Genomic DNA, 27,791 nt, shown 5'->3' on the forward strand with positions numbered 1-27,791 from the left:
GAATGAAAGTGCTATACTCTCGGGGGAGCAGGAAAGCCTCTGTATCAGTTGTTTATTTCCTTAATCCATCCTCCTTTGTGATTTTTGATGTCAGATCTAAAATGGAAAGCCTGTAAATATAATGATTATCACATGGATTAGGAACCACCCTGCTTCTCTATTCTAACCCTAGCCCTTCTCCACATGTCACATCCACTCTGCAGTTGGATTTTAACCTGACTGCTTCATTAGACTTGTGAAACTCAGTGCGTGGCGCCCTGGGGCAGCACAGATGGGGACTTGCTTGTTTTCTTTTCTCACTTTTACTGCAAAGGCACACTAAAAAGTCCTTTTCAATTTAGTGTGATCAGTTCACTTGGAATTACCCCTGATATTTGGAACCTGCCTTGCTCTTCTGCCCACCATGTATGCCCCTTTTTTCTTCTCTATTTTCTGACCTAATGCCTTTTCTTTCTGTCCCTAATGCAGTGAATCTGAGAACTAGTATCCTGCTTAAAATTCTTACTGAGTCAAACTATTCCCCTATGTTGTTTTATTTGTTTTGCTGAGAGGAAAAAATAAATGTTGTTCCATCCTTGTATCTACAAACACCTTCAGATCAAAGGTTAGCTTTGGGAAAGTCTTCAGTGAAGTGAGCCAGCTGCCTTCTTTAATGGAGTAGGGGGCACCAGCCCCAGATCAAAGGAAGGTGGGAGTAAGTCAGGAGATAAGATCTTTTTAAGCCCTAGAACAAGTGCTTAGCTTTTCAGTGATAGGGCACAGCTCTGCAAACCTGTGTGAGGGGGTGCTGAGATTGGAAATCGAGTTGACTTCTCTTCAGCATATCCTTCCTCAGTCAGAAATATGTTACCACTTGGAATAGTTTACAGATGTGGAAGTGTCCTAGGGCCTGGTTTCCTTAACGAATACTGATCTGACATTTATATATGTGCCTTCTTGTAATTAGTCAGTTCTACTATAGCATAACAGATCACAGTTAATTGCTTCTTACATTTGTGTGAGCAAAACTGAACATTAAAAAAGCAATTTAACTACTCCATGTGAATTTTGAGCTTTTATGTCTTAGTACAATTTTAGTCATACAGATTCTTCATATTAACTTTATCTTATAGTCCTCGAGGGTTCCTTCATGTCTCTGATGAAGTTCCATGTGAATAAGTTGTTCTAGCCGAGCTTTTCAGTTGTCTTTTTCGTATAAGAGTTCGCTTGGTTAATTGTTGGGTTGGACAGCTTGGAAAAATACTGCATTGATGTCTTTTGATCCTTATCTTTTTCCTTGACATCCACGTCAGCAAATATTATTGACTATATGGTGTACAAAATTCTACTGTAAGTAAATTGTCAAAGAGGCTAACCTTTCTTGCACCAATTGTCAAGATCATAATTCAGTTTTTTTAATCTACATCACTAAGGCTAACTCAATCAAGGTTATGCTTCTCTAGTGAACAGCCTAAGGAGTTGAACTTTCAGCTTATCACTTTTTATTAACTTCAGTGTTCAGCTGTAATTATCCATTTCAACCTTTTTAAACCCTCGAAATGGTTGTTTAAATCTACACATTATTAGTATTTTGGACCATAAGTGCATACATGCTGTATTTCCCAGTGTTTTCCTTAACATGTAGACAGTACCCAAATTTATGCTGAAGACATTGACCGTACTTTCTGCCTTACATGGTTTGGTGCAGCAGTCGTTTTAGTCGAGTTGGATCTGCTCACTACTCAGGCTCAAATCCCATCTTTCTATTAATATCTCTTGGCAAAGATAATTTTGGAGGAATGTGAGTTAAGATTTAGAGGCTCTTGACAGTTCTCTGCACTTTTTTCCATTTTCAAGAGGGAAGTGGAGTTGAAAAGTACTATTTCCTCCGTTTTCTCTATCAGTCCTAAAATTAAAATATATGCGCAAAGCAAAGAGTAAAGAAAGAGAAAGGATTTGGTTACATAGGTGTGTTTTTGTCATTTGATAACCTGTTATAAGGGCATTAGATTATATAACAATGTTCATCAGATTGTGCCCTTAAGATATTTAATATCTAGAAAAATGTGTATTAAAATGTTTAACTATATTTCTTTAATGTTTAACTTTTGTTACCTCGTCATCTTATGTCAAAGGGAAATAGGGAGGTTTTTTTGGACTATTTGTTATAATAATTTTCAAACAGACAAAATGTAGAAATACTGAATACATCTAGATTTAATAGTTAACATTTTGCCATTTTTGCTTCACTTTTTTTTTTTAAGGTATTCTAAAGTAGGCTACATATATCATGCTGTTTTATTCCTAAGTACTTCAGGATAAACCTCTAAAAATTAAGGACGTTTTCCATATCAAATTGATAATTCCTCATATTATCTAATTCCTGTTTCATATTCAGATTTCTCCAATTGTCCCAAAAATGTCTTTTATAGCTGGTTTGTTCAAAACTGCATCAGGTAAGGTCTCTACATTGCTCTTGGTCATTTTTCCCCTCCTCACTTTATCATGACATTGATTGATTGAAGACACCAAGCTACTTGTCCTGTAGAATATACATTTTTTTTTTTAAGATTTTATTTTTCCTTTTTCTCCCCAAAGCCCCCAGTACATAGTTGTGTATTTTCAGTTGTGGGTCCTTCTAGTTGTGGCATGTGGGATGCCACCTCAGCATGGCTTGATGAGCCCTGTCATGTCCGATCACAGGATTCGAACCAGCGAAACCCTGGGTCGCCAAAATGGAATGTGAGGACTTGACCACTCGGCCACGGGGCCGGCCCCTGTCCTGAAGAATATTCTTACAGATTTGTCCATTTGCTTTCTCAGTGTATCATTTAACTTGTTCTGCTATCCTCTGTATTTCCTGTAGACTGTAAGTTTTGAATTAAAGTTTTGATTAATTCATGTTAAAAATTTTTGGTCAGAAAACTTTAGAGGTAATGCTGTGTACTTTGTACTACATTATAACAGAAGGCACGATATTTGGTGATCCCACTATTAATGATAATAAGTGGTAGGATTGATCACTGGGTTAAGATGATGACAGCTTGAGCCTTCCATTATTAAGTTATACTTCACTCCCTGTGACCAGCATATAATCTGTAATATTTTGATTCCATGAAATACCCAGTTCCCCATGATCCTTTCACATAATGAATTTGACATCGATTGATGATCCTTGCTCGAATAAATTTCATCAGGGATTGCAAAATGGTGATTTTTCTGAATCTTTACATTTATTAACAGACAGAAGAGCTTTCTGAAAGATATTGTTTTAATTAAAAACATAAGCACCGGCGTGTTCTTCAGGTTTCAAATGATTATCTGTCTTTGCTGGGGTCAAAACACCTGAACTCACTGACAGCTACAGTAAAAACATGCGCTACATCTTCTTTATTCTAACTTGTGAAGTGTGTTGACATTATGCTGCCTTTTTTTTTATGCCAAGGAAAAAAGAAAGCTTTTTTGGTGTAAGAATAAAAATTGAACTATGTGGGTATATTGAGATAATTGTGTAAAAAGAAGGCTGTTTGAATCAGAGTTTCAAAATGGATTATTTCTTCATTACCTAGCACTTCATAATTAACTGTTCTTTTTTTTTTTTTAATTTCAGGAAGCTGCCACTTTTGCTAGAGAGCAAGGCTTTGAGGTGAGTTAACCCGCAATTGCACACTAAACAGATCCTAAAGGTTTTTTCTAGCTGATAATGAAGTTCTTTTGGACAGTGATTGATGTGCTATTATACTCTCAGAGCCTCGCAGCGGTTGCCATGGAAACTTGGCAGTCGTCATGGTTTCTTTGTTCTGCCAGCACAGTGTTATGACGCACTCTGCTAGGTCTGCACCCAACATCGCCTACAGATGTTATTTATTGAATTTTGAAAAGCCTCTTGGGAAGCCAAGAGGTTGGGCACGGTTTCAAGCTGCCTCTGCAGATATGGGGCCTGTCAGTTTGTTCAGTTAAAAAGCTACCTCATTAGCTACATTACATTTCATAAAGATTCGCTGCAAAAGCAGTGGTGGAGCAAGACTAAATAGTGAACTATAATGTCGTTTAAATAATTTCAACCCCACTACATGTAGATTATCATTATGCAAATTAATTTCCAAAAGGTTGTACTTAACAGTTGTTAGGAACTGATTAATTTAAATTCTGCTCATATAAACTTCCTGTTTGAATCTTTTTTTTTCCTTCTCCTTTTTTTTTTGGATAGCATAAAACATATAAATTTTTTGAAACTAAATATCGATAAATGGCTTTAATTTCCACGTCCGGATTCTGTTTTCCTGGTAAAAGTATTATCCTGTCAAGATTCAAAACTCCATGTGGTTGTTGTTGGCAAAATTAGCATAACAGACAAGACCATGTTTTTATCTATATAATATCCATCTTCTAGTCAATTGTTAGAAAATGCTGACTTTAATCTGACCCCAGGATAAATGACAAAGAATTAACTCAGTTTACAAATTTTATGACTATCATATTTATGGAGCCAGAATTATGCAGAATGCTGTGTTCTGTATGGCAAGTTGGAATGTCGCATGGTAGTAATTTAAAAAATTTAAGATGACTAGAGCTGGAATATGGACACTCTCTCCTTATTTGCATATTCAGTATTGTATGCCAGATAGAGAAGCTGTAAGCACTGATTGGATCTATTAGTAAGCTCACTTTGAACTCTTTAGAGAAAGGTGCTGAATGAATTTGTGATGGAACTATTATTTAAATATATGAAAGGCAGATTCATTATCAAGCAACAAAGTACTGTAATACATGTGCATGTTACCCATGTCGTAAGACTTGACAGCCAGACACAGAGCTTCCTTTTCTTGGAGGAAGACAGTGAGCATGTGGTTTAAGTATTCTACTTTACTGTCAAGATCCTATGGAAAAACTATATCAGGATAGGAAACTTTGCCTTATAATACTCAACTGTTAGGTACTGTGATAATTTCTTGGGTGCTTGCTTTTTGTGTTTTACCATATTCTTGTGAATATAAGGTTGAATCAATGTGGAAGAAGGAGTAAAGATTTCCAAATATTTTTTTAATCAAATTTAAGTTTCACTTTGTAATTTCCCAAACTGGCTATTGATATACAGGACTAGATGTAACCAGAGGAATATTCAATTTAAAAGTCAAGTGTTTTGATCATGAGAATATAAGTAGATGTTTTCTGTCATGTTTTAAACTTTCATTGATGTTAAATTTTAATATTAACAATTGATATTCTCTGTTGTTACATCAAAATTCTCCACAGATAAAAGCTTGTAAAACTTAAATTTGTGCCCTGTTTTCTGTGCTAACATAAAAAATGTATTTTGGTTCTAGAAAATAACCAGTTTGGTAGATGCTTAGAAATATAACAGGTTGCATAATAAATGATTATGATTCTGTAGTGCCTAGATAATAATTTTTTTAAATAGTTTATTAAACCTGACTACTTCATACTTCTATTGCCCCCTTGAACTACTTGCTTTGAATATGCCTGGTTTAAATTCAGTCTTAGCAACAAACTGCTTTTTCTATTTTCTACCAACCAGCACCATATTAACCCTTCCATTAGTTCTTACTTAATGATTCTAGAATTATTTCTTTTAACCATAAATTTGCCATAATTGATTACAGCATATAAGCAAAGTGATGACGATTATAGTAGGAATATACCTTATTACCTCCTGACATAGCAAAACTGCTCTTTTGGTGATGTTGACGGTGATATGTTAGATGAATAACGCACACAGTGTCTTGATGTGTCCCTTCATCTGTTCCCTAAAATATTACAAGCACTGCAGAATATATAAGAGCCTTGAGTAGAATAACCTCAAGTAAGTATTGTTAATAAAATATGATCCATGTGTGGAATGCTATCTAGAGAAATTCAGTGATTTTCAAATGCCATTAAAGTTTCCTTAGTCAATTAGACATAGGTATGAAACTTCGTATTTTTAAAGAGTCAAACAAGAATAAATCAGTTTATCTTAACAGTTTAATGTGTATGAAAATGTGTCAGTGCTCTCAAGCCTAGCGTGACAGACTAGACAAAATCTGCATTTTATCCCTCCCAACTTTAATTTTACCTCTAAATTTTGGGCATGAATGAGAGGAGAGAAAAGAAAAGATAAAAAGAAAGGTGAGCATTTTTTTCTTCCCACCATCTCTGCCTTCCTACACTCACTTTCTATTATAAATCCCCATCAGTTCCCAAAACCACTGAGTATTGCCACTAGTGATCTGTCTGCTAACAGACAATCCAAATGCCTCTAAAAATAACCAGTGTTTATTCATCAGGAAATATCCTCAGTGGCATTGTTTATGATATTCTGGTTAGCTTCTCTGCAAAATTTTAGATAATCTTTCTTTTAAAAAAAATCTTTAATCTTTAAAATGAATTGGGCAATTTTGAGTAAGAAGAGGCAGCTTAGGAGGGCACTGGAGAATGAGATAAAAACTGGAGCTGGGCAGAGCACAAAGCAGAATAGAGAGGATTTTTTTATATATATAGGTGATGGAAAATTGCATAGTGCCTGATTTAAATGACAGACCTGCTAAGAATTTAAAATGACAATTCTTGGGGTAAAAAGTTTCATGAGGCCTTTTATTATTCTGGAAAATCAGTTCAGACTGCAATGTGTTTTTAAATCTGTCTTATCTTGAGCTGAGCCGATAAAAGTTTTGTATTTTTAGAACCTGAATAAAAATAAGATTCTTAAAAGCGTGTTTCATTAAGAAGGCTTTTAAAAGCTGTATTGAAAGTTGATTTAAATAAAGTGAAGAAAATACCTCCAAAACCTAAAAATGAATATTATTTGTATTTTCATTCTCTGTGCAATAGAGTATGTGCCTAATGATAAAGAGGATTCATACCTTCCTTATTGGGTAATTTATTTAGTTTTACTCTAAGCAACAAATTTTAATTTTCTTACTTTAGATCTCTAAGATATAAAACTTATGACTATAGAGGAAATAAAGTAATCCTTTTCCCTTTTCCAACTTTCCCCACAGCCCATGGCTCTACCTAGAGGATCCCAGACTTGTATTCTTTCTCTGACCAATGACAACTCTATCATCTTAAACCACTGAGAGAGTAAAGCATTGAATTGTGCTATCCAATACAGCACCCACTAGCCACATGTGGCTATTTATGTAAAATTTAAAATTCATTTCCTCAGCGTCACTAGGCACATTTCAAGTGCACTATAGCCAATGTACCTACCGTTTTGGACAGTGCAGATATAAAACATACACATCATCACAGAAAGTTCCATTGATCAGCACTGGATAGAAAGTCCACAGAGAGTGTTCAGGAGGTATTGATTCCCAAAGAATTCTCCAAGATTGTTCTAAAGTTCCTGTGTTCCTCACAAATATAAAGAATACAGTATGATTACCCAGAGTTTCTGGAAATAAACATTAAGTCAGGTCTTGCTGGCTAAGAGAGTGCAATGCTGCTTTGCTAGGTGACTGAGTACCAAAAGAAGACAGTTTCAGAACAGTTAGATTAAGGGAAAAAAATACAATATTCTTCTAATTCTCTTCATTTTATCATTTATTCAACAAATCTTTACTGAACACTGACTATGTGCCTAACACTTTGATAGACCCTGAAGACAAGAGGGAAATGACCAGAGAGTGTACTGTGAAAGAGAACACAGGAGGAGGTGCTATTTTAGATACAATAGTCAGGGAATGACTCTCTGAGGAAGTACAACTTGAAAAATATGAATATCTAGCCATGGCAGAAAAAAAGCAAAACAAACAGGGAAACAAATTTCAAACAGAAGGAGCAAGAGTATAAAGGCCCTCAAATAAGGAGCAAAAAAAAAAAAAAAAAAAACAAGAAAGAGCATAATTACTGTGTACTTCAGGAACTGACGGAAGGCCAGTGACTGGAGTCACATTGAATGAGTGAAGTGGAGTGAGTGAAGAGGAGTGTAGTATGAGTTAAGACTGGAGACTGACACATCATATGAACACCTTAATTATTACAGAAGTTTCTAGTTGGAAAACAAAATATGCTATGGTTAAGTGAGGCAATGTGTGGGAACACCACAATTGGCATTCTACAGGTGTAGGTAGATTGTGACAGTATTGTTTAACATTTATATCACCAGGTTGTTAAAAACGGAATGAAGAGACTATATTCTTTAATTTGGAAGACAATGCTAAATTTAAGGTATTTTATCACCAATGACAATAAAAGCATACTTTTACCTTTATAAAATGCTTCACAGTTTATAAAACCTTTTCTAACATATCATTAATACATTTAATATTCACACAAACCTTCGAGGGCAGGTAGGGCATGTATTACCATATTAGTTCAAGAGATTTTTAAAAAAGCTACATGATTTGTTCAAGGTCACATAGCTAATATATAATGGAGCCAGAACCAGAGCTCAGCTCTCTAAGTCTGGTATTCTTTACTATATAAACTACACTTCTTTCTCACATTCTAACATGTTGGAGGAGAAGATTAGATTTCCAAATGACCTTGGAAAATGAGAAATATCTTGAAATTCAAATATTGAAATTCACTAGGGTAAAATACAAGCCAGAATAATTAAGAAAAAATAGCAAGCTTGAATACAAGATTGTCAATGACTTGTGAATGTGGCAGAAAAATGATTTGAGATGAACATGCTTTAGTTGTGTGATAACAACGACAGAAAGCACATTGCCAGAATTTGTAGAATCAGTGCAATTTGTGGATAGCATGGAGCAGTGGTTAAGAGTGTAATCCTTGGAGTTAGACTTTGTGGGTGCCAGTCTTGGCTCCACTTAGTGTATTAATGACCTTAGGAAGTCACTTAACTTTTCTGTGACTCAGTTTCTTCATCTATAAAAAGGGAATGTAGTAATAACACCTACTGCCTAGAAAAGTTAAGATTTAATGAGCTATATACATGAGTATATACATATACTTCAGAGCTATATGCAGGCTCACAGCTAAATTGTATGAGCTTTCTTCTACTTCTCCCTCTTTTCCTCTTTCACCTTCATTATTAGATGCCATAATTGAATTCTCTACACTCAAAACTCTTGAGGCCCTTTCTAGAGATTTTGGGGCACCCTCAGCATATGACAGATTTGGAGAGTATTACACTCATTAGAGGAAAGAAATTAATATTTATTAAATACTTAGCATGTTCTAAATGTTACATTAAATTCTTGCACTTACGTTATCCTTTTTCATCCTCACAACTATTTATAACTTGTTATTTTGAAATAATTTTAGGCTTAGAAAATTTGCAAAACTAGTGCAGAGAGTTCCCAGATACCCTTCAGTCAGTTTTCCCTAATGTTAACATCTTAATTAACCAAGATATAATCATTAAAACCAGGAAATTGCCATTAGTACGATACCAATAACTGAACTACATATTTTATTCTGATTTCCCCAGTTTTTCCTCTAATTTCCTTTTTCTGTTCCAGAATCTAATCCAGGATCACACTTTGCATTTATTTGTTATATCTCCTTAGTTTCTTCCTATCTGTTACAGTTTCTCATTCTTTCCTTGTTGTTGGTGGTTGATACTTTGAGGAGTACTTGTTAGTCATTTTGTAGAATGTCCCTCAATTTGAGTTTGTCTAATATTTTCTCATAATTAAGTTGAGGTCATGCATTTTTGATGGAAATACCAGAGAAAGGATGTGCCCTTCTCATTGCATCATATCAGGGATGTATATGATTTCCCAATATCTTATTCTTGATAATGTTGCCCTCGGTCACTGGGTTAAGGTGGTGTTTGCCAGTTTATCCTCTGTAAAGTTACTATTTTCCCACTATAGTTAATAAATATCTTGGGGGTGATATTTTAGGACTATGCAAATATCCTGTTTTGTCCACTAATTTTAGCATCACTAAATTTGATCACTGGGGTAAAGTGATGTCTGTCAACTTTCTCCACTGTAACATTACTATTTTTCCTTTTATAGCAAATAAGTATCTTAGAGGGAGATACCTTGATACTCCTTACATCTTTTAACATAAATATCATTTTCTTAGTTTTGTAGATGAGGAAATGGATCCTCAGAGAGGTTTATTTACCTGCTCAACATCACACAAATAGTAAATCCAGGTATATCATACTCTAAAGTTCCCTGTAATTTCACCATTCTGTTAAGATATGTTAACCCAAGTATACGGGAGAAGAATCTACCATGTGGGTGGGAGGAATACAGAGCTAGAAATCTGTAGCATTGGGAAGACAAAATTGAGGTTTTCACACGAGTTTTTATACTAGATGGAGATCAGCTATTGAGAGCAAAGCAGTGGCTGCACAAGGCATAGTGAGAAATTTAGATTTGGTGCTCACTGACGGTGATCCCACAGGGACAAAGAGGTTTTATATGAGCTATAGATATGATACAAATAGAATAAAGCTTAACTTTTCTGTAAAAATTTATGTTTTATATTTGGAAAGTTTATTTCACCCTTTTTCAGTTACCGTTTTTATAAGATTTAATTTGAGACATAAGTAAGATTTCTTTGATTAGGTTACCAAAACTCACATAAAAAAATATCTTCTCACAGGGTTGGTTGAAGACAACAGTGGAATGTCATTCTTAATATATTCTTTATACCACCTTGAAGAAAGACCTCTATTTTAAAAACATCCAGCACATGCATAAGATTCTGCTCCCAAGATGATAAAGTGAATCTGTTTCTGGAGTTTGCCTCTTATCTTTATTAAATATGAACTGTACTCAATCATAAGCAAAAATCCTACTGTCGTAAAATATATGTGTGGTAGGGAGATTGGGAGAATATGTGAGTCATTTTAATTAAATGTATACATTTATTTAAGACAGTGAAGACATTGTTATTATATGGCATTTTTTTGGTCCTTTCAGCTATTACTAGTGATTTCTAATAGTCTTGCCAGCAAAACCTAGGGAATTTCTTTTCTCATCTTATCAGAGTTCAGGCTTAGTTCTCTTCTACAATAAGCAGTCAAAAGTAAAATAGTCAGCATGTTTGAAAGGTCAACAGCATTGTCCTACCAGAAGTGTCTTTTCAGAAAGAACAGTCCTCTGGAATCATCATGTTAAGTGTAGTAGAAGCTTAACTTCATATAGCATCTGGAATTTAAGTATTTAGTGAACAAACAACATATAAATATTTCACTGAAGATTGTCATACCTTTTAAAATGTCATGGTTTCTGATGTTGTTTGTGACCAGAATGATTTGTCTGCCTCCCTTACTTAAATTTTTCGGTCCTGTATATCCTTTTTTTTTTTTTTGGTGAGAAACATTGGCCCCGAACTAACATCTGTTGCCAATCCTCCTCTTTTTGCTTGAGGAAGATTGTCACTAAGCTATCATCTGTGCCAATCTTCCTGTATTTTATGTGAGATGCCACCACAGCAGAGTTTGACAAGCAGTGCTAGGTCCATGCTCAGGATCTGAACCTGTGAACCCTGGGCTGCCAAAGTGTAGCACACAAACTTAACCACTACACCACTGGGCCGGCCCCCTGTATGTCCTAATTAACATCTTTTATGCCACTCAGATATATTTCTCTCTCCATAACTGTTTGAAACTTTGCACAGTGATACAGTAAACTACCAACAAAGCTGAAACCATGGACAATTTTAGAGGCCCACTGAATTCAGACATGGATTTTTAAATTATCTAAAATTGTTGAAAACATGATTCTAAAAGTCCTGCCTATGGCTTATGAGTTAGATCTTAAGTTTCAACATTTATGATGTAAAACTTCACGGCCTATGCTATATGAAAAATAGCATCAGGGTTTCTAGATTAATTTGTAATTTTTTAAGCTTTGTCTTTTTTAAAGAAAATTAAGTCTGTAGGAAATGGCTGGCATCTTCCTCTCATTTTAGTTCTTTGAAAAATTGGGCATTATAGCAACCATGTTATTTCCACAGCATAATTATGCTCTGCAGACCTCTAAAATAATTCAACATTCCTCTTTTTACAAATCTCTCTTTAATTGGAAACTTGCAAACTAACTGGGTATTTGCTGATATTAAGGAATTATTGTGAATTTTTCAAAATATGATTACAGTTATGTGGTTATGTTTAAGTCTTTACCTTTCAGAGATACATACTAAACATTTACAAATGACATGATATAGTATCTGGGATTTGCTTCAGAATAATATGAAAGGCAGATGGATGAAGGTATAGATGAAATAAGATTCATCATAAATTTAAAATTGTTGCAGCCCAATGGTGGGTTTTCCTTGGAGGTTTGTACTATTCTGTTTACTTTTGTATGTGGTAAAATTTTTTAAATAACTTTTAATAGATATTCAGGTCTCTCTTATTTTGAACATGAGAAGCTTAATCCTTAATCTAATAAAGTTTGGCTTTATTGTACTGGTTATGAGAATTTTTTCCTCCTTTTCATTAATAGACTGAAGACATTAAAGAGATAGCCAGAAAGACACAGGCTCTGCCAAAGGTGAACTCGAAGAGGCAGCGAATCGTGATTTTCACCCAAGGGAGAGATGACACCATAATGGCTACAGGTACATGTAGAAACTGTGAGAAACCCAGTTTTATGGAGATTAATCATTCATAACAAAATTCTATATTCTTTCTATTATAATTTATTCAAAACAATGTAACGTTTTTTTCTCTTTTTTACTACCTTGACACATTTTGCTCCCTCCCCATACCCCCTCAGCCCTGCCTCTGGCAACAGCCAAGCTGTTCCCTGTATCAATGAGTTTGAGGTTTTTTTTAGATTCCACATATAAGTGAGATCATCCAGTATTTGCCTTTCTCCATCTGACTTATTTCACTTAGCCTAATGCCCTCAGAGTCCATCCATGTTGTTGCAAATGGCAGGATTTCCTTCTTTTTGATGGCTGATTAATATTCCATTGTATATATATTCACCATGTTTTCTTTATCTTTTTATTCGTCAGTGGACTCTTAGGTTGTTTCCATGCCTTTGCTATTGTAAATAATGCTGCAGTGAACATGGTGGTGCAGGTATCTTTTCGAGTTAGTGTTTTTGTTTCCTTTGGATAAATACCCAGACATGGAATTGCTGGATCATGTGGTAGTTCTATTTTTAATCTTTCAAGGAACCTCCATACTGCTTTCCGTAGTGGCTGCAGCAATATACATTCCCACCACTAGTGCACAAGAGTTCCCTTTTCTCCATATCCTCACCAACACTTATTACTTGTCTTTTTGACAATAGCTGTTCTAACAGGTATGAGGTAACATCTCATTGTGGTTTTGATTTGCATTTCCCTGATGATTAGTGATGTTTAGCATCTTTTCATGTACCTGTTGGCCATTTGTGTGTCTTCTTTGGAAAAATGTCTATTCAGATCCTCAGCCCATTTTTTAATTGGATTGTTATTTTTACTGTTGAGTTATATGAGTTAAGTCTTTTGGATATTAACCCCTTATCAGATATATGATTTGCAAAATTTTTTCCCCATCCCATAGGCTGCCTTTTCATTTTGCTGATGGTTTCCTTTGCTGTACGGAAGTTTTTCTAGTTTGATGTACCACACATTTACTTTTGCTTTTGTGGCCTTTGCTTTTGGTGTCAGATTCAAAAAATCGTCACCAAGATCAATGTCAAGGAACTTACCCCTATGTTTTCTTCTAAGAGCTTTATGGTTTCAGGTCTTACATTCAAATCTTTCGTCCAATTTAAGATGATTTTTGTGTGTGTTGTAAGATAGCAGTCCAGTTTCATTCTTTGCATGTCGCTGTCCAGTGTTCCCAATGCCATTTATTGAAGAGACTGTCTTTTCCCCATTGTATATTTTTGGGTCCTGTGTTATAAATTTTTTTTTTTTTTAAGGATTGGCACCTGGGCTAACAACTGTTGCCAACCTTTTTTTTTTTTTCTGCTTTATCTCCCCAAACCCCCCCGTACACAGTTGTATATCTTAGTCGCAGGTCCTTCTAGTTGTGGGATGTGGGACGCTGCCTCAACATGGCCTGACAAGCGGTGCCATGTCCGCGCCCAGGATCCAATCCCTGGGCCGCCGCAGCGGAGCTCGCGAACTTAACCACTGAGCCACAGAGCTGGCTCCCTGTGTTATAAATTAATTGACCATATATGCTTTGGTTTATTGCTGGGCTCTCTATTTTATTCCATTTATCTATATGTGTGTAGTGTTTTTATGCCAGTATCCTGCTGTTTTGATTACTATATTTCTGTAATATAGTTTGAAATCAGGAAATGTGATGCCTCCAGCTTGGTTCTTCTTTCTCAAGATTGCTTTGGCTATTTGGGGGCGTTATTGGTTCCATACAAATTTTAGGATTGTTTGTTCCATTTCTGTGAAAATGTACTTTTATAGTTTTGTTTTGTTTTTTTTTGTGAGGAAGGTTGGCCCTGAGCTAGCACCTGTTACCAATCTTCCTCTTTTTGCTTGAGGAAGATTGTCACTGGGCTAACATCAATGCCAGTCTTCCTCTATTTTATGTGGGATGCCACCACAGCGTGGTTTGACAAGTGGTGCATAAGCTCTGTGCCTGGGATTTGAACCTGCGAACCCCTGTCCACCGAAGCAGAGCACACAAATTTAAACCACTATGCCACCAAGCCAGCCCTCCTTTTATAGTTTTTAATTTTAATAAACCTACCTTCTATCTCAGTAGAAAATATTTTATTTTCAAGAAGATAATTTATTAAAATTCAATTGAGTAAATCCACTTTGGTTTGGTTTATTTACTTTAACATTTTGGAGATACTGTCAGTCTAGAAATGTCCTTCCTGGAAAAAAACCCAGAACATTTTACTTACCAGATACCTATACTTTAATAAAATAAATTTATCTAATTGTGAATAAACAAAATCCAGAAATAAATTACTTCTTCAGTTTTAAACTTCAAGAAAAAAAACCTCACTTCTGTTTTTATTCAGCCATCTATTTTATAGCACTCATAGAAATAGAATAAGAATTTCATCTAGTAAACATTTTATTGATTAAAATGATTAATATTGTCAAGATGATGCTATCTACTATTAAAGCCAAAATATGAACCTTTTTTTTTAGATTGGCACCTGAGCTAACATCTGTTGCCAATCTTTTTTTTTCCTTCTTTTTTTCTTTCTCCCTGACGCCCCCCAGTACATAGTTGTACATTCTACTTGTAGGCCCTTCTGGTTGTGCTATGTGGAACACTGCCTCAGCGTGGCCTGATGAGCAGTACCATGTCCTGGCCCAGGATCCAAACCCGTGAAACCCTGTGCTGCCGAAGCAGAGCACGCGAACTTAAGCACTCGGCCACGGGGCTGACCCCAAACCTTTTAATTCTGTCTGAACCATTAAGATTAAAATCAATCAGTTAATTAATAATTATTAAAACAGTAGCAATTATTACCTTTGTGTTGGTTCAGTATTCTGCTGAGCACTGAAATTTAAGATATGAGCCTTAAAGATCTAACTGGGAAATAAAATTAATACACATCAAAATATAAATAAAAGGAAGTATAGTTATACTCCTAAATTATTGCTACAGATAATATGGGTTGTATTGATTCAAAGAAGGAGATCAATAAAACTTAAAAAAAGATGTTATAGTGAATATGAAGTAAATTTTTGCTAAATTAAATATTATAAGCCTGAAAAGGGCCAAAGAAGAAATTATTGTTAAATTTTGGGGAGAAGGGAACCTAGAATTAATTCATTCCAATTTTCTTATTTTAGAATTGTCAAAAGCGTGATTCAGAGATTTACTTCAAAAAATATTTGTTTCAAAATAGTTCAGTGAGTGGTAAATAGGGAAGTGGGGTTATAGATGAAATGACATTCATCATGAGTTAATAATTATGGAAGCTGGGTGATGGATATATGACGGGTGGTCATTATGTGTATATGTTTAAGATTTTCCATAATTAAAAGTATAAAAAACAAAGAACACTAAAAAATAATTTTTCAGACAAGATTCAGAGATATTAAGTGGTTTTCCCAAGATACTTTGATATCGTTGGTAAGCCTTGAATTGTAGGAAGGATTTAAAGAAAGGATGACAATCCAGTCAAAGAAGATCATGTAAGCAAAGGCACTAGGTATGATATAATAATCTTTTCCTGTTGTGACAGGAAAGCCACATTGTTGATTTGTACAAGAGAGAAAAGAAACAAGTTATGAAAAGATATCCCTACATTGATAATAACTATCTGAATTCCTGTCTTTCTGTATTGTATGCCCTGTTCCTGTCTTAGCAATGAACACTGTTTGGAAAGTTGAAAAACATGCAGACTTCTTATCTTATAGGAACTGTAGTACTGCCTTCAGATTCATGAAATGCTATTTGGTTGCTCTTTATGGAGACATTTATTTTAAGGCTTTATATTATTGCAGATATACATATTGTACAATTGTCTTCCTCATTGTGAATTTGCACAATTTTCCCAAAATTGAAACCTTTTAAATTAGCCTCCCCTTCCTATGACTGAGTTTCCTTGTCAACTCATTTTGTTCTTTATTAAATCTATTAAACCATTCTTAGGAATGCTTACCAGCAGGAATTTATTTGAGCAAAGACATTGGCTAATCTTTGCTGTTCCTCCTATATGAAAATGAACTTAAATTAGAGGATGTACTGTATCTGCAATGCATGATAAATACAAGATGGATGGAGAATCTGTTCAGTAGTGTCAGCTACAAAAGCAAATATGATAAATGTTAATGCAGTTTTGAGCCCTGGGATAAGCTATTCAGTGCACAAGCATAGCTGAATCTCTTTGCTGTGTTGTTATTCATGGCGGCCAAATAAATGTCAATAATAAAAGAGAATTAAAGATTTTCATTTCCCAGAGGCAATCCTCTAATACAGCTTGATCTTTCATTTCATTTGTAATTCGTTCTCATGTCAGGATGCAATCATTCGTCAAGCTCTGGGTGTCATGTTAAGTCATTTAATAATGATTAAGAACATAAAAATGCTTGGCCTGTGGGGCAATTCACAGAAGAGATGCCAATTTGTTATTGTTTTTCCTCCTTTCCTCTTGAATATGGATCAGTTTTTTCCCTACCTCCTAGCATTAAAACACTAATGGAAGATGGGAAGGGAAAGTGTTCCTTAATTTACCATAAATGACGTTGCAGAATGGCACAAGGCAGTGCTAACACACTTATTAAAACACTAATTAGGAACCATTGTTCCTTAAACCTCACACTATAGAGTATTTTTAAATGATCAATACTAAGTTTGTGGCATGTAAGAATAATGTAACAAAATCAGTTCTCTTGGTATTTAATTCTAGAGACCTTTCTCCTTTTGAGATACAGTGTCTATAAACCACTTTCTCTTATTTTATAAGTGTAATTCTTTGAATTCCTCTTCTCTAAATTGCCTAGATTTTCTAAATCTAAAGTCTTTTCCATTTACCCTATTTTTTTGGTCACCTGTACTTCAGATTGAGTATCCATCCAGCCTAGAAGTTTTGTCACATATCAATCATTGATTGTCTCATTGCTTGCAGGCTAGTTGAGTTCCAAGATTTGCAGAGGGGTTGGGAGGGAGGACACAACAGAACACTGGAAAGTAATAAGAGTAAGAGGCTGGGAATGAAGGAAAGGGAAAGAAAAGATGATTCTGTCCATTTTGATCCTTTTAATAAATGTTGAATGCACCTGTTAGGTGGCATGAGAGTCAGATCAAGGAAACCATTTCTGTGTCTATAAATTTAAGAAAACTAAGACTATGGATTTTATTACCTACTGGACAGCAGCTACTAATGAGGTCTTTGTATATTAGCACCTTATTATGTTAAGGATTGTAGTGAAAAAAATACATACATTACACACTTATACATATATATGTCTTTGTAGAAAGTTTAAATTTCTCCAAGTTTCTGTACTAAATATATCACTAAAAATTGGAAAAAGTAATAGACCTTTTGTTATAAATTGAAAATAATACATTTCACACAGTGGCTCTTATGAGACAATGAAATAGGTACCCTGAAGAATAAATTGTAGATTTTTCTGAATACTTTCAGAATTCTTTCTGGGCTATTTGAATTGTAATTTTGCCCAAAGGGAAAAAATGGATTAGGCGAGACATTTTTAACTGGAAGGTTAATGCTATCATATCAGAATCACCTAGTGGTGCTTTGGTAAATACAGCCCTGCCTTCATAAAAGCCGCCTTCCCCTCAATCTGATATATCCCTGTAAGACGTATTAGAATATACTTCCTCAAGAAGATTTATGAGAATGGGAGTGGTGGAGTCTGGGGGAAGGGGAGTATAGGGTTGTGTATTTGTTAAAAAAACTCTCTTAGGTGATACAGCAATGCTGTCTATCCTCCATTTCTCACTTTGAGAACCACTGGGTTAGTTGATTTGATAATGTTACCTCAAGTCCTATAATCCTGTGGAATGATGGAAACAGAACCTTTTAGTAACTAAGCATCTCGGACTTCAGTAAGTCAGGCCTTGGTGAATGCTTGTCTTTCTTGATCAATCACAAAGTATGAAGGACTCATCCACTCTTACAAGCAATCTACATTATCACTTTCAATAGTCTCCTGCCTTTGAGGAGCTTATAATTTAAAATAGTGTCATCTTAGTGCCCTTTGTCAATTTCTAAGTAAATGGGATTATTAAGTTACTTGTCTTCATGTTCCTGAGTCCTTAAAGAAACTTGTCACCCCTTTTACTAGTTAATTTTTCATGTTCTTTGAAAACACTCAATGCTGTCCATTACTCTGTAAGAAAAGGTCAATATGATTTGCAATTGTTGTAGGCATAAAGCACAGAAAGTATGTAATAGAAAATGCAAATTCTGAGGGAAAACAATCTCAGCAGCAGAAGAATAATGTCAGCACATCATCACAATCCCTACTGCTACAAAATATTATTAAATCATTTTGAAAATGTTACCTCTGCTACAGCCAAACTGATTTTAAGTGATGATCTTGTTGGCATAGGTTGGTGATGATGTGGATAGAACAAATTAGGTAGCATTCTTTCAGAATGTCTGTGTATGACATTCATAGAAAAAAGTTCTTACCAGATATTTTAAAGAATTTATATTTCTTGACTATGAATATAAACAACTAAGTTATTAGCGCATGTTCCATTTTTAGGTTTTTGTAACCACAAAACAGAAAGTCCCTTTAATTAGCCAAGAGATCAAAAACAATTCAGAATAACATATGTGGAACTGTCACATTCCTGACAAAGTAGTATCTTTGGGGCATGGTTTGTATGCTTTAGTGATCTCTGGCCTGTCAAGAAATGAGACTTCTTTCAACTCCTACCTTTCTGTCAAAGCTGGAAAGCAAAATAGAAGACAACCTCAACCAGGCAAAAATGTTAACCCTATTATAGTGTTTATTTCTCAAAGGACCTTTAAGTCAGATTTATTTGAGGTATAGATTACATATAGTAAAATGCACACATATTTTACTAAATAACATGTAAGAACTACCATAATCAAAATATGGAACATCTTGTATAGTTTGTTTTGAAGTATAATATACATGTAAAATTGGTGTAACTTTTCATTAAGTGAACACACCTGTGTCACTACCACCATATCAAGAAATAGAACACTTCTAGCACTTTAGAAGCTACCCCATGTGCTCCCCTCCTAATCATTGCCCCCACCAAAGGTAACCATTATTTTGGCTTCTGCTGCTAGCAATTAGTTTTGCCTCTTTTTGCAACAGAATTACCAAGTCCTATAGACTTTTTATCTGACCCTGTCCCCATCCTTTTTTGCGCACTACATTACTGTTTGACAACATAAGATGCTCTAGGCCCTTGTATTTTCCCTGCCTCGGTCCTGGAATTAGCCACTTCAAGTAACTCCAGTTCCTTTTATTGACAATTGATTTTTAGAAACCCAGATCTGGGTGCTAGATAAGCTTATTGCTACTTGAGTATAATTGCTTCCAGGCCCTCTTAGCGAATAGATTGGCAATATGTGTATGTATAATAACCTATGCATACACACCCATCTATATTTATTTCTATATCTATTTGTTTATATGTTTAATTCCATGAGCTCAAAGTGACATCTTTGATTCCAGTCCAACAACACAGAGTTCATTCTAGCCTTCCTCCTTTCCTTATTTATAGCTTCTTCCTCTGTCATTGAAAGTTCTGGCTCTCATGATCTAAAATATGTTTACTTATTTGTTCCATCCTAAAGTAGTTTTGAATTGCTTACCCATACCCTTGTGAGAAACATATTTACTTACCAAAGTACACTGTTTCTTTACAGTTCTTTTTGTCTTTAGCCCTACAGTGTCTAGTCAAAATATTGTTATCCAAAGTAACTTAGGTTAGTTATTTTATTCCATCCACTTTAGTGTGGTTACATTATTCATTTGTTAGAGTTTGTAGTCCATTTTGGTTTCCTTTCGTATGTGGGTTAATTTTTTTTTCTTTCTTTGTTTTTTTCTTGGTTTTTTGTTTTTTTGGTTTTTTGTTTTTGAGGAAGATTAGCTGTGAGCTAACATCTGCCGCCAATCCTCCTCTTTTTGTGTGGGAAGACTGGCTCTGAGCTAACATCCGTGCCCATCTTCTTCTACTTTATATGTGGGATGCCTGCTACAGCATGGCTTGATAAGCGGTGCATCGGTCCACAGCTGGGATCCGAACTGGTGAACCCTGGGCCACCAAAGCAGAACAAGTGAACTTAACTACTGTGCCACCAGGCTGGCCCCTGGGTTAATTTTTTTAATAAGTAAAATTCACCCTTTATCTTGTAAAGTTCTGTGTGTTTTGACAAATGCATAAGATCATGTAACCACCACCACAGTTGTGATACAGAAGAGTTCTATATTTTAGTTCCAGTTTTCCAAAGTGATGGTACCAATGTATATAGTCCCACCAAAGCATATAGAATGGCTATCTTTCCACATCTTCACCAGAAATTGCTACTATCCATCTTTTCAATTTTAGCCATCTGTTTAGTATGTACTACTGTCTTGTTGTGGTTTTAATTGGAACTTTCCTCTTGTAATGAGGTGGGGCACCTTTTCATCTGCTCATTAGCATTTTCATATTTTTTGTGTGTGAAGTTCCTGTTGAAGTTTTGCCCATAGTAGATTGTCTTATTGACTTATAATTCTTTTTCTGGTCCACATACAAGTCTTTTGTTAGATTGCAAATATCTTCTCCCACTCTATGGCTTGCCTTTTCATTCTCTTCGTGGTATCTTTTTTTTTTTTTTTTAATATTATGGTAGATTACAACCTTGTGAGATTTCAGTTGTACATTATTGTTAGTCATGTTGTGGGTACACCACTTCCCCCTTTGTGCCCTCTCCCCACCCCCCCTTTTCCCTGGTAACCACCAATCAGTTCTCCTTGTCAATATGTTAACTTCCACCTATGAGTGGAGTCATATAGAGTTTGTCTTTCTCTGTCTGGCTTATTTCGCTTAACATAATACCCTCGAGGTCCATCCATGTTGCTGCGAATGGGCCAATTTTTTCCTTTTTTATGGCTGAGTAGTATTCCATTGTGTATATATACCATATCTTCTTTATCCAATCATCAGTTTCTGGGCATTTAGGTTGGTTCCACGTCTTGGCTATTGTAAATAATGCTTCTATGAACATAGGGGTGCAAGGGACTCTTGGGATTTCTGATTTCAGGTTCTTAGGATAGATACCCAGTAATGGGATGGCTGGGTCATAGGGTATTTCTATTTTTAACTTTTTGAGAAATCTCCATACTGTTTTCCATAGTGGCTGTACCAGTTTCCATTCCCACCAACAGTGTATGAGGGTTCCTTTTTCTCCACAACCTCTCCAACATTTGTCGCTCTTGGTTTTGGATGTTTTTGCCAATCTAACAGGTGTAAGGTGATATCTTAGTGTAGTTTTGATTTGCATTTCCCTGATGATTAGCGATGATGAACATCTTTTCATGTGTCTATTGGCCATACTTATATCTTCTTTTGAGAAATGTCTGTTCATGTCCTCTGCCCATTTTTTGATTGGGTTGTTTGTTTTTTTGTTGTTAAGCTGTGTGAGTTCTTTGTATATTGTGGAGATTAACCCTTTGTCGGATAAGTGGCTTGTAAATATTTTTTCCCAATTAGTGGGCTGTTTTTTTGTTTCAATCCTGTTTTCCCTTGCCTTGAAGAAGCTCTTTAGTCTGATGAAGTCCCATTTGTTTATTCTTTCTATTGTTTCCCTCAACTGAGGAGTTATAGTGTCCGAAAAGATTCTTTTGAAACTGATGTCAAAGAGTGTACTGCCTATATTCTCTTGTAGAAGACTTATTGTTTCCGACCTAATCTTTAGGTCTTTGATCCATTTTGAGTTTATTTTGGTGTGTGGTGAAAAAGAATGGTCAATTTTCAATCTTTTGCATGTGGCTGTCCAGTTTTCCCAGCACCATTTGTTGAAGAGACTTTCTTTTCTCCAATGTAGGCCCTCTGCTCCTTTGTCGAAGATTAGCTGTCCATAGATGTGTGGTTTTATCTCTGGGCTTTCAATTCTGTTCCATTGATCTGTGGACCTGTTTTTGTACCAGTACCATGCTGTTTTGATCACTGTAGCTTTGTAGTATGTTTTGAAATCGGGGATTGTGATTCCTCCAGCTTTGTTTTTCTTACTCAGGATTGCTTTAGCAATTTGCGGTCTTTTGTTGCCCCATATGAATTTTAGGATTCTTTGTTCAATTTCTGTAAAGAATGTCCTTGGGATTCTGTTTGGGATAGCATTGAATCTGTAGATTGCTTTAGGTAGTATGGACATTTTAACTATGTTTATTCTTCCAATCCATGTGCATGGAATGTCTTTCCATCTCTTTATGTCGTCGTCAATTTCTTTCAAGAAAGTCTTGTAGTTTTCATTGTATAAATCCTTCACTTCCTTGGTTAAATTTATCCCAAGGTATTTTATTCTTTTTGTTGCGATTGTGAATGGGATTGAGTTCTTGAGTTCTTTTTCTGTTAGTTCATTGTTAGTGTATAGAAATGCTACTGATTTACGTATGTTGATTTTATACCCTGCTACTTTGCTGTAGTTGTTGATTCTTCATGGTATCTTTTGATAAATAAAAGCTCTTAATTTTAACATAATCCAATTTATAATGTTTTTCCCTATGGGTAGTGCTTTTCATGTTCTTTTAAAGAAAATCTTTGCACAGCCTATGCTCATGAAGATATTTTCCTGTTCTTTTTTTCTAAAATTTTATTTTTTACTCTTTTTATCTAGATCCGTAGTTCATCTAGCATGAGAAATAATTTTTAAATATAGTACGGGGTAGAGGGCATAATTTATTTATTTTCCCCCATGAATAACCAGTTGACCCGTCATCATTCATTAAAAGGAACATCCCTTCCCTCACTGCACTAAGTTGATACCTCTGTTACATTTCAGATCTACGTTTGTGAGTCTTTTTCTAGGCCATCTGTTCTGTTCCACTGTTCTCTTTATCTATCCTTGTACCAGTTTACACTCTCTTAATTATTTAGTTTATAATTTTTTTATATCTGGTAATGTCAGTCTTCCAGACTTGTTCTTCAAGATTATCCAAGCTTTTCTTGGCCCCTTTGCATTTCTACATAAATTCTAGAATCAGCTTGTTTATTGTCACCCTCCTAAAAAATTTTTTTAATCCTTACTAGAATTTTTTCTCTCTCTCTCCAAAGCCCAAATACATAGGTGTATATCCTAGTTGTAGGTCATTCTAGTTCTTTTTGGTGGGATTCCGCCACAGCATAGCTTGATGAGCGGTGGTTAGGTCCATGCCCAGGATACAAATAGCTGAACCCTGGGCCACCAAAGCAGAGCACACAAACCTAACCACTTGGCCACAGGGCTGGCCCCCTTACTAGAATTTTTATTCAGATTATATTGAGTTTGCAATCAACTCGGAGAGAATCTTTACATCTTTACATTATTATGTCTTCCAGTCTATGGAGTATTTCCCTCTGTTAATTTAGGTGGTCTTTAATTTTTCTCCAAATATTTGTTGTTTTCAGTGTAATGGTCTTGTAAATATATCTTTTATAAGATTCCTAGTTATTTGTTTTTTGATGCTATCCATTTTTAAATGACATCCTTTTATATTTCAGTTTCTATTTTTTACTGGTATAGATTTTTTTTATAATGACTTTGTTTTCACTTATTAAGTGTAGTAATGTATCTGCTGATTCTTTTGGATTTTCTATGTATATAATATCATCTGTGAATAATGACAGTTTCATTTCTTCTTTTCCAGTCTTTCTACTTATATTTTTTCTTTTCTTACTGAACTAACTAGCACAGTAAAGCATGTTGAATACAAATACAATTGAAATGGTTATAGTGAGCATCTTTGTCTCATTTCCCATCTCAAGTGAAAACTTTCAATATTTCATCAAAACGGGTAATGTTTGCTATAGACTCTTTGTCAATATTCTTTATCACATTAAGGAAGTTTCCTTTATTAAAAGTTTGCTAAGAGTTTTGTTATTAAGACTTTTTTTAGTCATGAAAGGATGTTTTATCAGATAACTTTTCTGCATCTATTAAGATTACTATATGATTTTCTCCCCCTTTTTCTTTTAATATGTGAATTACAACTTGATTTTTGGAATGGTAAACCACATTTGCATTCTTGGAATAATCTCAATATCATCACGATACTATTTTAATATATTATTGGGTTTAGTCTGATGATATTTTGTTTCAGATTTTTGTAGTGTTGTTCATGAGAGAGCTTGTCTTGTAATTTTCCTTTCTCGTAACATCCTTGTTAGTTTGGGTAGGAACATTATGATGGCCTTATAAAGTGAATTAGAATGTGCCTTTTTCTGTTCTGGAAGAGTATTATAAGATTGATGTTATTTTTATGTAAATTTTGAAAGAGCTTACTTATCAAAATATCTGCGTCTAGAGAATACTTTGTAGGATGGTTTTTCATTACAGATTCAACTTCTTTAATTGAATAGCAATGTTCAGTTTTTTCTATTTCTTTCTATGCCAGTTTTGATAAGTTGTATTTTTCTAGAAATTTGTCTATTTCATGTAAAAATTCAAGTTTATTAGCATAAATTATTCATAATATTCTCTCATTTTCCTCATTGCTGTAGCATCTATAGTAATATTCCTTTTTAAATTCCTGACCCTGGAATTAAATTTGTGCTTTTTCTCTTTTCCTGGATTACTCTTCCTAGAGGTTTATTTTAGTTTGGATTTTCAAAAAAATAGGTGCCAAGATGAAGTTAGACGTTCACTAGATTTACTGACAGAAATACCTGTGAGGGAAAATAGAATGGGAATCAGAGGAGGCAGGGAGACCTGTCAAATTGTGTTGCTGGTCTGACCCCTATGTTGGAGAGAGGGAAAGACGGAAGACTGGACTGGAAGAGGCTTAGATTGCAATATAGTTAAGTTTTGACGAGGCCAGTGGGGAGTTCTCAAGCCAAAGTGGCCGAAAGGAGTCCCACATCTCTCAAGAATAGGTCTCCATAGTGTTCCTGCTGTGCTCGGTCCCAGGTTCATGGAAAGCGTGGCCTCAGCATGAATACCAGTGGTCGATTCAGAGCACAGCTGGGGCCATCAGTCACTTAGGCTCCACATGACAGATCTGAGGCATGTTTTTATGGCCACATAGGTTTATCAATTTTATTAGTCTTCTAAAGAACCAACTCTGCCTTTGTTGCTTTCCTGCATTTTGTGTTTTTTATTTTTTAAATTTCTGGTATTACTGTTGTCTTTCTTCTATTTTCTATATGTTTAATTTGCAAATTTTGAGATTTTTTTTTCATTATTTTCAGTTCAAAATATTTTCTAATTCCTGTTGTGATGTCAGCTTTAATCCATAAGTTATTTAGAAAGTTTTGCTTAATTCATCAATATGTGGAGATTTTCTAATTATCTTTTGTTTATGATTTTGGGTTTAATTCTATTGTGGTCACATATGCTGAATGATTTTAGTTCTTCAAAATTTGTTGAAATTATGTGTTATTGTCCACCATATTATCAATTTTATACATGTTCTTTGTGCATTTGAAAAGAATGTATACGCTGACAGTCTTAAATATGGTCTTTGTATATGCAGTTAGGTTAAGTTTGTTGTCCAGATCATTTATACTCTTGTTTAGTTTTATCTGCTTGTTTTATAGGTTATTGAGAGAGGTTTATTGAAGTCTCCTACTATGATTTGAAATTGTATATTTTTACTTTTGGTTCTGTCAAATTTTGCTTCAAGTATTTTGAAGCTATCTGACAAGTATGTTATAAATTTAGAATTCTTTTTTTTTTTTTAAGATTTTATTTTTCCTTTTTCTCTAAAAGCCCCCTGGTACATAGTTGTGTATTTTTAGTTGTGGGTCCTTCTAGTTGTGGCATGTGGGACACCGCCTCAGCATGGCTTGATGAGTGGTGCTGTGTCTGCACCCAGGATTTGAACTGGTGAAACCCTGGGCTGCTGAAGCAGAGCACACAACTTTAACCACTTGGCCATGGGGCCGGCCCCCTAGAATTCTTATATTTCCTGATAGATTGAACCTTTTATCATTTTGAAATATCCTTCTTTACCTCTAGTGATGCTTCTTGCCTCAATATCTGTTCTATCTATTATTAGTATAACTATGCCAGCTTCCTGTTGGTTAGTGTTGGCGTGGTAGACCTTTTTCCATCCCTTTACTTTCAGCCTTTCTATGTTCTTAAATTTAAGATCTTTTTTTGTAATTGGCATATAGTTTTTGTTGTTTGTTAATTCATTCTGACAATCTTTATCTTTTAATTGGAGTCCAATTATATGTAATATAATTGGGTTAATATATTACCTCTTACTCTTTTTGTTCTATTTGTCCCACTTGTTTATCTTCTTTTTTCTCTACTTTCCTGCTTCTTTTGGATTGTTCCAATATTTTTTATTCTCATTTCTTTGTCTATTAGCTTATCAGTTGTATATCCTTTTAATGTTTGCCCTAAAGGTTACAGGATGTATCCTTGACATATTTAAGTCAAATGTAAATTGTAACTTCTGCCATTTCTCATACAGTGGTAGGATTTTAGAATATTTTAATTCAATTTGAGCCTCCCAACCTTTTTCATTATTGTTGTCAGTCATCTTAATTTACATATATTGTAATGCATTGTATTAACAAAATATTATTTTATGCAGTTAAATTTACTGTTACCATTGTTTTTCTTTTGTTCCTGCATTTCCATGGTTTCATCTGAATAACTATGAATTATTTTATAATTTTTCTTTTGCCTAAATAGCTTCCATTAGTACTTCACTGAGTGAATTCTCTTGGTTTTTGTTTGCTTGAAAATGTTTTTATTTTCCCTTTCAATGAGTATAGAGCACTACATTGGGAGTTACATTCTTTGAGCTCTTTAAAGATGACTTTCCAGTGGGATTTATTCCAGGGATGCAGGGGTGCTTCAACATCTGCAAATCAATCAACATGATACACCACATTAACAAAATGAAGAATAAAAATCACATGTCATCTCAATAGATGCATAGAAAGAATTTGACAAGATATAGCATGCATTTATGATAAAAACCCTGAATAAAATGGGTATAGAAGGAAAGTACCTCAAGATAATAAACGTCATATATGACAAATCCACACCTAATATCATTCTCGATGGAGAAAAACTCAAAGCTGTCTCTCTAAGAACAGGAACCAGACAAGGATGCCCACTTTCACCACTCTAATTTAGCATGGTATTGGAAGTCCTAACCAGAGCAATCAGGCAGGAAAAGGAAATAAAAGGGATCCAGATTGGAAAAGAGGAAGTGAAACTGTCACTGTTTGCAGATGACATGATTTTATATATAGAAAACCCTAAAGAATCCACCGAAACCTTTCAGAAATAATAAATGAATATAGTAAAGTTGTATGATACAAAATCAACATACAAAAATCAGTTCAGTTT

General features: G+C 34.8%; 1 protein-coding gene across 6 annotated transcripts in view; it reads left to right on the top strand.

Annotated features, from left to right (window-relative positions):
- The window catches only part of ADK (adenosine kinase), a 523,666-nt gene that overhangs the window by 428,420 nt on the left and 67,455 nt on the right, over nucleotides 1-27,791 (top strand). For all 6 annotated transcript variants that reach the window (XM_023625334.2, XM_070227663.1, XM_070227653.1 and 3 more), the window contains 2 exons: nucleotides 3,590-3,625; nucleotides 12,363-12,477. In XM_023625334.2, the coding sequence (XP_023481102.1) occupies nucleotides 3,590-3,625; nucleotides 12,363-12,477 (151 nt within the window). The remainder of the gene's footprint in view (nucleotides 1-3,589; nucleotides 3,626-12,362; nucleotides 12,478-27,791) is intronic.

Source organism: Equus caballus, chromosome 1 (genome assembly GCF_041296265.1).
Source record: "Equus caballus isolate H_3958 breed thoroughbred chromosome 1, TB-T2T, whole genome shotgun sequence".
NCBI classification, from domain to species: domain Eukaryota; kingdom Metazoa; phylum Chordata; class Mammalia; order Perissodactyla; family Equidae; genus Equus; species Equus caballus.